Below are 13,379 nucleotides of genomic sequence, written 5' to 3'. Positions count from 1 at the left end.
CATCTCACATTAGTCTCAAAAGTATTTTTCAATCCCAAAATTATAAATATTTCGATAGTTGGTATGTTTATTAGGGGTGTTCAAAAATAGTCAACTCGGATGATTCGATCCGTTGACCCGATCAAAAAATTCGGGTATTTTTTTTAAAAAAATCAAGTTCCAGATTGGGTACCCGGCCCGAAATTTCCCGGTCAGGCCCAAGTCACAAAATTAAAATTTTTCGTGTATAATAATATTACATATTTAATTATTGATAGTTTTATATATTAAATTAAACTAATAAAATTAAAAAAGGCGTATGCTTTATTTATATTATGGATTATTAGATTTTGAATTTTTAAATTCTATGTTTTATATATTGGAGTATGTAATTTGATCATTTAAATTTGTGTAGTTTTTTTAAATTAATAATTTGAAAATGATAAAAAAATTAGGTACTCGATTATCTGGATTACGGGTACCAGTAACATCTGGGCCGACCAATCCAGTACCCAATGACCCAGGTACCTAGAACTTTAAATACCTGAAAATCCGGTACTTGGATTTGAACACCCTGATGTTTATGAAGAATAAAGTAATTATTTTAAATGTAAAATATACAAATGATCATTTGACTATAAAATATTATTTTATTGAGTATTTCGACTTTTAAAAATTATATAATGATCTATATGGCATTGTTTTTTAAGTCCCTCAACTAATAAATGTTACAAAATGATCACCCGACTATTCAATGTATTTCAAACTTGTCCTTTTTCGTTAAAAATATAGATGGTAATTTGAGCTCGAAGTTAACATGTTGACTGAGATATGATAGTCATTTAAGATTCTAATTGAATTCATTATTATATCATATTTAAGTCAGCAAGTTAACGTCCAACTTAAATTGTCATCAATGTTTTAACGAAAAATGAAGAGTTTGGAACACAATGAATAGTCGAATGATCATTTTGTAACTTTTAATTAGTCAAAGAACTTAAAAAACGTCTTATAATTGAAATATCATTTTATAACTTTTTAATAGTCGAAAGACTTAATAAAATAATATCATATAGTCGGGACCATTTATGTATTTTACCCTTATAATTAGTAGGAGTATATGAATTTTATTTTAAATTATTCGTTTATATTTTGACATTAAATGAATTATTCAAAAAATAAATTAAATTAAATGAGTATTCAGTTTTAAATTAATACATGAATATTTTTTGGTTTAAAATTTAGTGGAGGAAATGGCTGCAAAATTCGTGGAAGGAAGCACTTCCACGTAAAAGAGGAAATAATAAAGTTCCCAATTTCGTAAGTGGAATAATAACAGGAAACAGACGGGACCTATCTGGTAATGTCATGAAAATAAGGCTTTATTACATAAACGGACACCTGAATTATGTTCTTTCTTAATGTAATATTATAATTTTTTTATTATCTCAAATTGATACCTTGAATTGAAAAGCATACTCAAATTAGTATCTAAATTTGAAAGAAAAAAATCAAATTGATATTTGGTACCAATGTGATATTTTAATACTGAATTAGATTGTCAATTTGTATAATAGACTTAAAAATAAAGGATAGCTTTCTCATACTTCTCTAAATTATCATTCATGGTCAATTAACAAGTGTAAATTATGCGTTTAGTACATAAATTATCAATTTTAATTTGTTTTAGTACATACTCTTTTAATTTTTTTAAAAGCATGCCTAAAGTTTAGTTTTTATTTCATTTTAGCGTCTCATTCAAAATTTAATGTTAAGTTTTGAAAAAAGTAAAAGTTTAGGTGCTAAAACAGATCAAACTTGATAGTTTAGGTACTAAGCGTGTTAAGTTTTTAACGATAATGTACTAAAATGAAACAAAAACTAAATATCAAGTATGATGTTGAAAAATTGAAAGTTTAGGTACTAAACAAACTAAAACCTATAGATTGGGTACTAAATGCATAGTTTACTCATTTAAAATGTTTTAATTGAGTGTTTAAAGTATCAATATCTTATATTAATTTAATCATTTCCTTAACTTTGTAATTACTTAGAATGATTTGTATGGAATTCGTGTTCCCCCCCCCCCTTCATTTATTAAAAAAATATGTGAATTAAATTTAAATGTATGTACGAATTTATCACAAAAATAAATTTAATATAAAAATTGATAAAATTGATCATTTTTTTTGAAAAATATTATTTTAAATCTATTAGTTCTAAATTGGTTATATAATAAGTATGAATATTTATAAGCGTAATTTACATATTTAGTACTTTTACTATCAATTTTTTGTTTCAGTACCTAAACTTTCAATTTTTTCATAATCATACCCTGTTCAAAATTTAACATTAATTTTTGAAACAAATTGAAAGTTTAAATACTAAAAAGGACCAAAATGATAGTTTAGGTATTAAACGTGTTAAGTTCTTAACGGTGGGTACCAAATGAAACAAAAACTAAACATTATGTATAATTTTGAAAAAATTGAAAATTTAAGTACTAAAACAAACCAAGAATGATAGTTTAAGTATTAAATATATAATTTAGCCTATTTATAAATTGATCTGTGTGATTTAGAAATTTTTATATGAAATTGAACTTGTATTTGAAGTTTCAATTCACAGTTAGGTCAAGAAAATGATTTAATTAGAATATTTTGAAGTATGAGGACTGGTTTAGAATTCGGGTCATAGATAGAGAACTAAAACTGAAGGAAAGAAAAACCGAACAGTCACGCTCAATTGTAATCTTTGTTGTTCAAATCCCAATATTATTCTCATTAGTAAGATCCTCCTTTCTAATTTTTTCTTTTTAATTCGTAATAATTTGTTCTTGAGAGCTTTGATTGTGGAGTAATCTCGTGGAAGCTTAAAACTTAGGAATTTTTAAGGTTCAATAGATCGATCGATTTGAATCGATCATGTTATCGAATCATTTCGAAAACAGATCGGAAACGGCGAGGTTTGCTTGGTCTCGGCTTCCGCATGCAGACGACGGTGAACTCGACGGAGTCGGACTCTTGAGTACGACTACAAGCAATAGGAACGGCGTCGAAAGCCTTGATTATGAAGTTATTGAAAATTACGCTTATAGAGAAGAACATGTACTCTTTTTAATCATACAAATTATACAAATTACAGTTCAGCTTTCTTTTTAAGTTATTGAAAATCCTTTTTTAATAGGTTTGATCTGAAATTCAATTCAGGCTCAACGAGGACAGCTTTTTGTTATATATAACGCGGGTGTTAAGTGGTTCTTCGCTTTGCTCATCGGCATTGGTAAGTTGTTCTTTCTTCATTGGGGAAAAGAGAAGGAAAAATATAATTTCAGTTGTTTTGCTGATTTTAACGTTTTTAAGATGAATTTCCTAGTGATGGATTTGAGTTGGGGACGAGTAATAGTTATTTTAGTTTCATTTTATTGATTTTTTTTACTACTACTAGCATAGAAAGAGTAAAAACTTTAGAATCATATTTTTAGATTCAGATTATATGAGAAATAGACTATTTTACTTTGAGTGGTGAATACTACTTGACCTGCAAAATTAAGAACTTGTATATTGTACTGCTTTAAGTGACAATTCTTATATCATTTTTACAATATGTTATTTGGTAGTGTGGATGACATATGTTCTCTTGATTGATTTCAGGTACTGGATTAGCTGCTGTGTTTATCAATATTTCAGTTGAGAACTTGCTGGATGGAAGTTTGCCTTGATTTTTAGCATAATACAGAAGTCGTATCTGGCTGGCTGTCTAATTTACATCTTAATCAACTTAGCTTTAGTCTTTTCTTCTGTGTATATCATCACCCAATTTGCACCGGCTGCAGCAGGATCTGGTATTCCTGAAATTAAGGGCTACTTGAATGGTAAGTTTTATGTTTTTTAATCTCTTTTGTTCCTATACTCATTGATGAGCTATCCCCAAGTGTTGAATAGTCTGACAATCCAATTCTTATCTTACCTATCAGGAGTTGATATTCATGGTATCCTTCTTTTCAGAACTTTGATTGGAAAGGTATGATAATCTTGCCAGTATGATGTTGCAACTTTAGATTAATCATAAATCAGTTGTCACTTTATATACCCATGACGTGCGCTTTTAATAAAAACCATTAAGACAAGATTTTTGAAATCCTATGAAATCAGATTGGGTTTCAGGTTTATCAAACCATAACCTGCCTTTAATATGCCACTACAACTATTTCAGTTGCGTTCTTCTCATTGTAATTTGCAGATATTTGGAAGTATTGGTTCTGTTGGAGGTGGTCTAGCTCTGGGCAAAGAAGGTCCTCTTGTCCATATTGGTGCTTGTATTGCTTCTTTACTTGGACAAGTAAGCACTTAGCGATCGATGTATGGTAATGCTAGGGTATAATTCAATTCAATTTTGTCTTAAAATTTCATGATTTTATAGCAATCAAGTGATTGTATTACTGGGCTTGCTAGTTGTTTTTATGGTTTATCTTACAACCATTTATTGATTTCAGTCTGAATGCAATAGTAGTGTATTTTAACAACTGTATCTATGTTGTTTGGTCTCCAAACTTTAATATTCTTTATGTTGTATGTATGGCATCTCTTCAAGAATTTGCAATGCATGCTAAATTTTCTTTCCAATGTTCTATGTTGACCCAGGGTGGATCCACAAAATACCATCTGAGTTCCAGTTGGCTTCAAGGTTTCAAGAGTGACCGGGATCGGCGGGATCTTGTGAGTATAAGAATAATTAATTGATTGATACTTCTGGAAAGGATATATATCAGAACGCCTTTATGGATTTTCTCATTGTGTATGTATAGCTGTTCAAAACGAATCCTCCTAGGATGCAGTTTTACTCCCTGACTTCCAAATCATCCTATTTCTGTATAGTTTCACTATCTCTTTTGTTGTAATTCTAATGATTTTTGCTTTAATTGGAAGTTATATTTGATTATGGTCTACCAATTTTCCTAACAATGAAGATTATATACTTCTAAATTTTCTAATATTTATTTCGAAAAGGTGACCTGTGGCTGTGCAGCTGGAGTTGCTGCTGCTTTTAGAGCTCCTGTTGGGGTGTATTATTTGCATTAGAGGAGGTTACATCTTGGTAAAGAAGTTCTGTTCTTTAACTACTATTTAAATATATGCACAAGCATGTTACTTTAGGACTAAATTGTTCAAATTAATTTTCTTTTATGTATCTTCAGTTTCACAATTATAATTTCTTGCCATTCATGTGTAAGTGCAGATATAGATCTGTATGGATATATGTTTTGTGCTTATGTATATTTTCGTATTCAACTCTAACCTTCATAGCATCTGATCTTTGCTTTTGAAGGTGGAGGAGCCAACTAATGTGGCGTGTCTTTTTCACTTCTGCAATTGTGGCTGTTGTTGTGCGAGTTGCTATGGGATGGTGTAAAAGTGGAAACTGTGGACATTTTGGTGATGGTGGCTTTATTATATGGGATATATCAGAGTAGAATCTTCCTTATACTCTTGTATATTAACCCCCAAACTTTTTGCTCAGCTTTAATCTTACTGCTTCAAAACATTTTTTTTCCTTTTCCTTTCATCCTGTGTAGTGGTCAAGAGGACTATTCTTTTGAGGAATTATTGCCAATGGCACTTATTGGGGTCATTGGAGGTCTTCTAGGTAGAGCTTTTGAATTGGGTTTCACATCTGTTATTATCTTAATCTTAGTTTCTTTTAATTAACTTTTGATTAATATCTGTTTTTTTATTATTTATTGAGCCCAGGAGCTTTGTTTAACCAACTTACTCTATATGTGACTCGCTGGAGACGTAATTATTTGCACAAGAAAGGGAATCGAGTTAAGGTGATGAATTCCTCTAACTGTAGAAGCTGCTTGGGCTCTTAAAGGGCATATCTAATGTCTTTAACTACTGCTTACCCTACTGGTTGTCTGAACAAATCATTGCAGATATATGAAGCATGCCTCATCTCTGTTTTAACGTCAGTTATATCTTTTGGACTACCACTACTAAGAACCTGCAGTCCATGCCCAGACTCTGAACCTGGCTCTGAAATTGAATGTCCAAGGGCTCCCGGAGTGGATGGGAATTATGTGAATGTAAGATATGCTCATATAGTTACTGTATGTATCAGCTTGATGCATGATATGCCAAACTTTTCCTTTCCAGTCGTGATGTTTCTTCCCTTAATAAAGGCTTTTTCTGTGCAGTTTAAATCTATAGGTAGAATAGTTCAAACTTGATTGTGTTTACTGAATGCTAGAATATATGAATCACAACTTTAAGCAACTTTGCGGTCAGTTTTGGTTGAAGATTATCTCGATTTCTAACTTTGGTGCTGATTTTCTTTGTTCTCACTTTTTCTCTTCTGGGTGCATTTATCTCAAGAGCTACCTTTGTAATGCAATAAATATAGTATTATTTTTCAGATGAGTGGTTATTTCAAAGAGCAGGAGGAAATCTTTTGTTCTTATTTTTTTTTAAGTTTTGATTGCAAATTTACATTACGGTTATTTTTCCTTAATTGATTTATGTTATCTGCAGTTCTACTGCAGTAAGGACAAGGAATACAATGATCTTGCAACTATCTTCTTCAATACTCAGGTCTCTAATCTTTTGAGATACATTCTTGCCATTGATAACCTACTTGCCTTGTAGTTTCTATATTAACAGGTGTTATATCTGTCACAGGATGATGCCATCAGGAATTTGTTTAGTGCAAAAACAATTCACGAGTTCAGTGCCCAAAGCTTGTTGACATTTTTGGTAGTGCTCTGTAAACTTGTTGACTTCCTTACAAGTATACTTATAATGTATTTTAAAACCCTATTCCTTACAAGTATACACCCAAACTCAGTGGCCAATGTTTTTTAACCTTAAAATTATTCATGGTCTGACTTTTTCCCTATTTTCAAATGATTTATTTCAGGTTATGTTCTATACCTTAGCCGTAGTGACATTTGGTACTGCTGTTCCAGCTGGTCAATTTGTTCCTGGAATAATGATAGGATCAACATATGGTCGTCTTGTTGGTATTTTACTGTTAACCATTACAAGAAACTGAACATTGAAGAGGGAACGTAAGTAAATTGTTTACTTGTCCGGAATTTGAATAATTATCTATATTCCTAGGTATTATGATTTTACTCATTTTTCTTCTCCTGAGAGAAAATGATGATTCATGAACATAATGGGAAAAAATTAATAATTTGAGTCATAAACAGCAGAAGAATAAATCTGAAATATACTTGTTATTTGTGCATGCGTTGGTGGGTGGCTGTATGAAAGATTAAATTATGCAATATTCTATGCCCATGAAATGATCTATTTTCAAATTTCAGTGTTAATTATATGGCAATGCTAAAGTGCTTTATAATTTGATTGATTTGCAGATACGCACTTCTAGGAGCTGCTTCATTTCTTGGGGGTTCTATGCGTATGACAGTATCACTGTGTGTCATTATGGTCGAAATCACAAATAACTTGAAATTTTTACCGCTTATTATGCTTGTTCTTCTCATATCTAAGGTATTTATTTGAATATCGGTAGTTTTGTTGATTCTTACTTGATGTAATTTAACAAGTCCTCTCTTTTTGCCTCCCAGGCTGTTGGAGATGTTTTCAATGAAGGTTTATATGATGAACAAGCACGATTGAGGGGCATTCCATTGCTGGAATCAAGACCCAAGTACGAGATGCGGAAAATGACTGCCCAGGAAGTCTGTGGGAACCAGAAGGTTTGTTGATTGTGTTAATTTCAGAGAAAGACGAAAACTAAAAACAGAATTCTTCCCATTTGTGTGTATTAGCTTTGAAGAATTGAAAAAACTATCTAGGGAAATAGTCACATTGATAGCCTAATTACAAGCTAATTGCACCCTATAGCCTAAAGTCAGCCAACATAATCACTAAATTTCAAGTTTTAATTTGGTCAACAGTTTGACCCTTTTAAATTATGTTTCACTGGCAAAACCGAACTATGTGAACAATTATTTTCTTAAAACAGTACAACTTTGACCTGGCTCCTATGGTTTGACTCCCAAGTCCTAAACAGCTTATATTTCTACCTTCCAGGTTCTTTCACTTCCTCGGGTTGTAAAGGTTGCAGACGTGGTTTCCATTTTGCAAAGCAATAAACATAACGGCTTTCCCGTAAGCTAAACTTTCGTATTACTTGTTTCTCTTGTTCAATATCAGCAATTTTGAAACTTGTTTAATTTCACCTACCTAGGTGGTTGATCACATGAGAAATGGAGAGCCACTTGTCATCGGAATTATGCTTCGAAGGTATAACAAACTTATTTTCGCCCCTTGATGTTTTAGTCTTTATTTTGAAGAGCCAACGCACACTCGAAAGTACTAACTTCTGCATTTGTTTATAATGCAGTCACCTACTGGTACTTCTTCAATCCAGGATTGATTTCCAGCATAGTCCTTTACCCAGTCATTCCACTGGTGGATCCAGAGCAATTAGGTGAGTCGAAATTCGCTGTATTTAAGATTTTATTGTGCCGTTCTGTCTTTTTTCTTCCCTTTAAGCTCACATCAAAATATCCCGTTATTTGTAGGCCTAATTACAGTGAATTTGCTAAACCTGTTTCGAGTAAAGGAATATCAATAAATGATATCTACCTTAGTTCGGACGACTTAGAAATGTACATAGATCTTGCACCATTTCTGAATCCTTCACCGTATGTGGTACCTGAAGATATGTCTTTAACAAAGGTGAGGTTTTAATCGCAGATTATCGTGTTTGTTTCCTATGGTCTATGCTTGTTGTATCTCGTAATGTTTTCAATGTTTGCGGTGATATAGGTCTACAATCTTTTCCGACAACTGGGATTGAGACACATATTTGTTGTTCCTCGTGCATCTCGAGTGATCGGTGTGATCACTAGAAAGGATCTGCTGATTGAGGAGGTATTTCAAGCTTGCATCAATATTTTCTTATCTAAACTCGGACTGCACTAATCGAACTTCGATCTTTCCCATTGCAGGGAGCTGAGTATTCAACTACCACGGAGCTCCAGTCTACTAGTGTAAGGTCTCTATGCTTCTTTACTTCTGTTTATAGATTTAACTTCTGCCATCATGACACAAATTCAGCAGCAACCCATACTTCTTTACTTCTGGTTTATCTAAACCTAGCAATTTATACACGACAACACGAAAATTTAGCGCGAACATAATGCGAATACATGAATGCATTGGTATATATACGAGATGAATGACTAACGTGTCAAAATTCATATACATAATAACTTAACCAAGATTACTTGGAAAATACCCAGCACAACACGGATGTATGAATTGCTAGATTTAGTTTCAACCCTTGATGATTGACTAACGTTGGTACGTACATACATATATATTTATGTATGTATATATATATATATTTGCGTATGTCAGTGGTCAGCGACATGAGAGACTGCCGGCGGCGGAGAATGGTGTGGATTTAGACCGGCCACTTCTGAATGGTCTTTTGGTTCAACATCAAAGGTGAAGGTCATATTCCTGCTCCATTCTTCTATTCTTTTTGGTTCTACCATCCGTGACCCTTCTGATCAGATTCTTTATCTATGAATCTCAGTAACTAATATTTTGTATCATTAAAGAAAAACTCATATATAGGAAAGTTCGATCGATATGATATATATTTTTATTATTTAAATTATTCGAGTTATATAAATGTTGATCTCATTTGTACAGTTCAAATGAGAAGACGTTATTTAACAAAATCTATTTATTCGATTCATAACTTGAATAATTCCAAACTTTAAAATTAAAATATATTTTATGAATTTGAATCTAATTTTAAAATAAAGGGTAAAGTACAAAAATAGTATCGACTATATGGTGTCATTTTATTGAATTTAACGATTATTAAAAGTTATAAAATAGTATTTTGATTATAGGATATTGCTTTATGAGTCTATTGACTATTAAAAATTATAAAATGTTCACTTGACTATTCATTATATTTTAAACTCATGATTTTCCGTTAAAAAAATAACAACAGTTTGAGTTGGATGATAATTTGTTTTATGAGATATGATAGTCGTTTAAGATTCTGGGATCAGATTTTATCGTATCTCACATAGTATATTAATATTCAGTTTAAATTGTTGTCAATTTTTTAATAGAAAATGATGAATTTGGAACTTAATAAATAGTCGGGTGATTATTTTGGAAATTTTAATAGTCAAGGGATTTATAACAAAACAATATCTTATAGTGAAATGACTATTTTATAACTTTTAATAATCTGATACTCAACAAAATAACATCATATAATCGGGAACTATTTGTATAATTTATTGTAAAATAACTTAATACAACATTTTAAATATATAAAAATTAAAAAGACTGTTAATTAAGATAAAGGAAAAGAAACTTAAGTGAAGATGCATCGTTTTCAATTTTCATCGATCGAGTTTTTTCATTTTTCATTTAAAAAAAGGTAACTTCAACTTGTTCGATTAAAAAATCAAAATGCGACTGATAACATTATTAATAGAATTCCATCGAATTTAAATATATGATATTTTAGAGTTAATTGCACCATATTGTCATCAAACTATGACCCTCAATTTTAAATTGATCTCTAAACTTTTTAATGTTTGAATGTCATCCTTAAACTAAGACTATCATTTTAAATTACTCCTCAAAGTTTTGAACATTTTAATTTTATCCCCAAACTATGACCCTCTTTCTAAATTGGTCCCAAATGTTCTGATCATTCCAATTTCATCCCAAATTATATGTATATATTGATCACATTCCTTGTTAATAAAATTGATAGGTTAAGTTACGATGAGACTGATTACATGTTCAAATGGATTCGAGGATGAAATCATAATATTTAAAAGTTTGGGGAATAATTTGGAAAGAGTGTCACATTTTAGGGATGAAAATAGAATGTTTAAAAGTTTAAGAACTAATTTAAAATGAGAGTCTTTGTTTGGGGATTAAATCAAAACATCTTGAAGTTTAGGGATCAATTTGAAATAAGAGTCATGGTTTAGGGACGAACGATGCAATTAACTCAATATTGAAAGGTAGTATAATGAGTTAGTTAAAGAATAATAAAAAATTTGGTATTCCGAGGACTGACTCAAAGCACGTCCTTGTTGAACAATAAAAAATAAATATAGCAAAGCACATCCAGGTCTTGCGTGGTGATAATCAAGAGAGTATAATATAAAAAATGCAATTTTTTAAATATTATAAAAATGTAGTGGTTGAATTTTAATTTGCTGAAAGTTCAGATACCAATGTGTAGGCGATTTCCAAGGAGCTTCAAGTGTTCTGCAATTTATTTTAGGGTAAAGTATAGTAATGGTCACTGAATATTTTCTGAAGCTTGCATTTAGGTCCTTCAACTTTTAAAATTTGCAATACAGTCCCCCAACATTTATTCCGTTTGTACTATAGTCCCCCAACTTAAATCACTGTTAGAAAATTAGGGTAAATTATATAAACGGTCATTAAACTTTTCAGGCACTTGAATTTAGGTCCCCAACTTTTAAAACTTACAAAACAGTCCCCCAATAATTTTATTTTCTTATTAAATATAGATGTATAGAAAATATGAATGATTCAATTTATATTTAAATGTATGAATCATTTATATTTTTGATATATTTTATTTTTCTTGTATAAACTAGTATTTAAAATATGTTTATATTTTAATCAAAATATTTCAATATACGAATAAAAATATATTTATATAAATGTATATTTATATTTAGATGTATAAATAAAAAAATATATTATTCATATATTAATGTATGAATCATTTATATTTTTTGAATATTTTATTTTTAATAAGAAATTAAAATTATTAATTATATTAGAAATACTCAACTTAAGATTATATATATAAACATGAATTATAAATATGAAAAATATAATTATTAAATTTAGTTTAAAAGTATATAAATCTTAAATTTATTCTTTTAAAATATTGTATCAACTAATATTTAAAAAATATATTAAATCTATCAAACAATTTATCAAATATAATATTTTTATTGTAAAAAATATAATATTTTCCCATCATTTATTGCTTTCAAATTTTTTGCCGAAGTTCAAATCTCATTATTTCCATTTTCCATTATATTCTTTTTTTTCTGGCATTGGTCATACTATTAGTATATGTATTATGTATATCTCTTAACACAAACGATGGTGTTAGCTTAGTGGCTCCACCCTGTATCTTTCATTTGCGTGACTCAGGTTTGAGTTTGCCCAAGACCCAAATTTTACTTCTTTGTAACTTAATTTTCTTCTAATTAGGTGGTGACATATGTCACCAATAACATATATCATGATCATGTGTTAACACATGTCAGATCCTGGTTAAATGATTAATTTATTAAATTTTATTTAATTTAGGACCAAATTGATAGCATATATAAATAATTAGGTGGTGACATGTGTCACCAATGACACGTGTCATGATCATGTGCTAACACATGTCAGATCCTAATTAAATGATTAATTTATTAAATTCTATTTAATTTAGGACCAAATTGATTATATAAATAATAAAGACTGAATGTATAATAATGTCAATTCCTTTTAACTGCCACTTCATCATTTGTATCAATTGGTAACGACTAGTGGCTTAGTTGAAACAGTTAAATAATTATGTTGTATGATTGATAAATTTAAAAGATCGATGACAAAAGTAAAAAGGGCTAGATAGTTAAGTTGTCAACCTAGTAGTTTACACTTTTATTTATACGTCAAAATAACATTTTATAAATTTAAAATTCGAATTATTTTAAACCTCTTCTATATCCTAACTACTTTTTTTAATTAAAAAATTTCTTCAACAAATAAGAATTATACTATTATATTTATATAAAAAAATATGTATCACATGAAATAAGATGAAATTAAATAATAATAAATCTGACATAATTGAATTATTTTGGAATTTAGGGTTTAGAATGAAATTGAATTACTTTGGAAATTGGGGTTTAGAATGAAATTGAGGACTGTTTTGCAAGTTTTAAAAGTTGGGGGACCTAAATTCAAGTGTCTGAAAAGTTCAATAACCTTTTATATAATTTACCCTAATTTCTAATGGTGGTTTAAGTTTGGGGACCATATTGCAAACGGAATAAATGTTAGGGGACTGTATTGCAAGTTTTAAAAGTTGGGGGACCTAAATGCAAGCTTCAGAAATGTTCAATGACCATTACTATACTTTACCCTTTATTTTAAAAATAAAAGTATCGAACTTTAACTAAAAAAAAGCTTATTATTATTATTGTTATTATTATATAAGAAATTAAAATTAAATTATAATTATGATTAGAAATCAACTCCCACTTTAAAAATACCAAAACGATTTTTGACCAACATTTTTTGTCATTGACACCGTTCATTCCTACTACGTGGATG

General features: G+C 30.0%; 1 protein-coding gene across 1 annotated transcript; it reads left to right on the top strand.

Moving 5' to 3' along the window:
- The first annotated feature begins 2,746 nt into the window (after nt 1–2,746).
- LOC120123810 (chloride channel protein CLC-d-like) lies at nt 2,747–9,586 on the top strand. The gene is given in 26 exon segments (XM_039142635.1): nt 2,747–3,086; nt 3,189–3,261; nt 3,633–3,674; nt 3,677–3,853; nt 3,956–4,002; nt 4,222–4,320; nt 4,623–4,697; nt 4,989–5,037; nt 5,040–5,076; nt 5,308–5,448; nt 5,555–5,625; nt 5,730–5,809; nt 5,915–6,064; nt 6,510–6,569; nt 6,657–6,731; nt 6,895–6,997; nt 7,000–7,045; nt 7,358–7,493; nt 7,571–7,702; nt 8,040–8,117; nt 8,197–8,252; nt 8,353–8,439; nt 8,534–8,690; nt 8,781–8,885; nt 8,963–9,009; nt 9,375–9,586. Coding segments are annotated over 26 exon segments (2,400 nt in total). The 5' UTR covers nt 2,747–2,903; the 3' UTR covers nt 9,469–9,586.
- The last annotated feature ends 3,793 nt before the right edge of the window (nt 9,587–13,379 follow it).

Source organism: Hibiscus syriacus, unplaced genomic scaffold (genome assembly GCF_006381635.1).
Source record: "Hibiscus syriacus cultivar Baekdansim isolate YM2019G1 unplaced genomic scaffold, ASM638163v2 tig00110403_pilon, whole genome shotgun sequence".
NCBI lineage: Eukaryota > Viridiplantae > Streptophyta > Magnoliopsida > Malvales > Malvaceae > Hibiscus > Hibiscus syriacus.
Note: the sequence above shows the minus strand (reverse complement) of the source record. Positions and strands in the feature narration are given on the sequence as shown.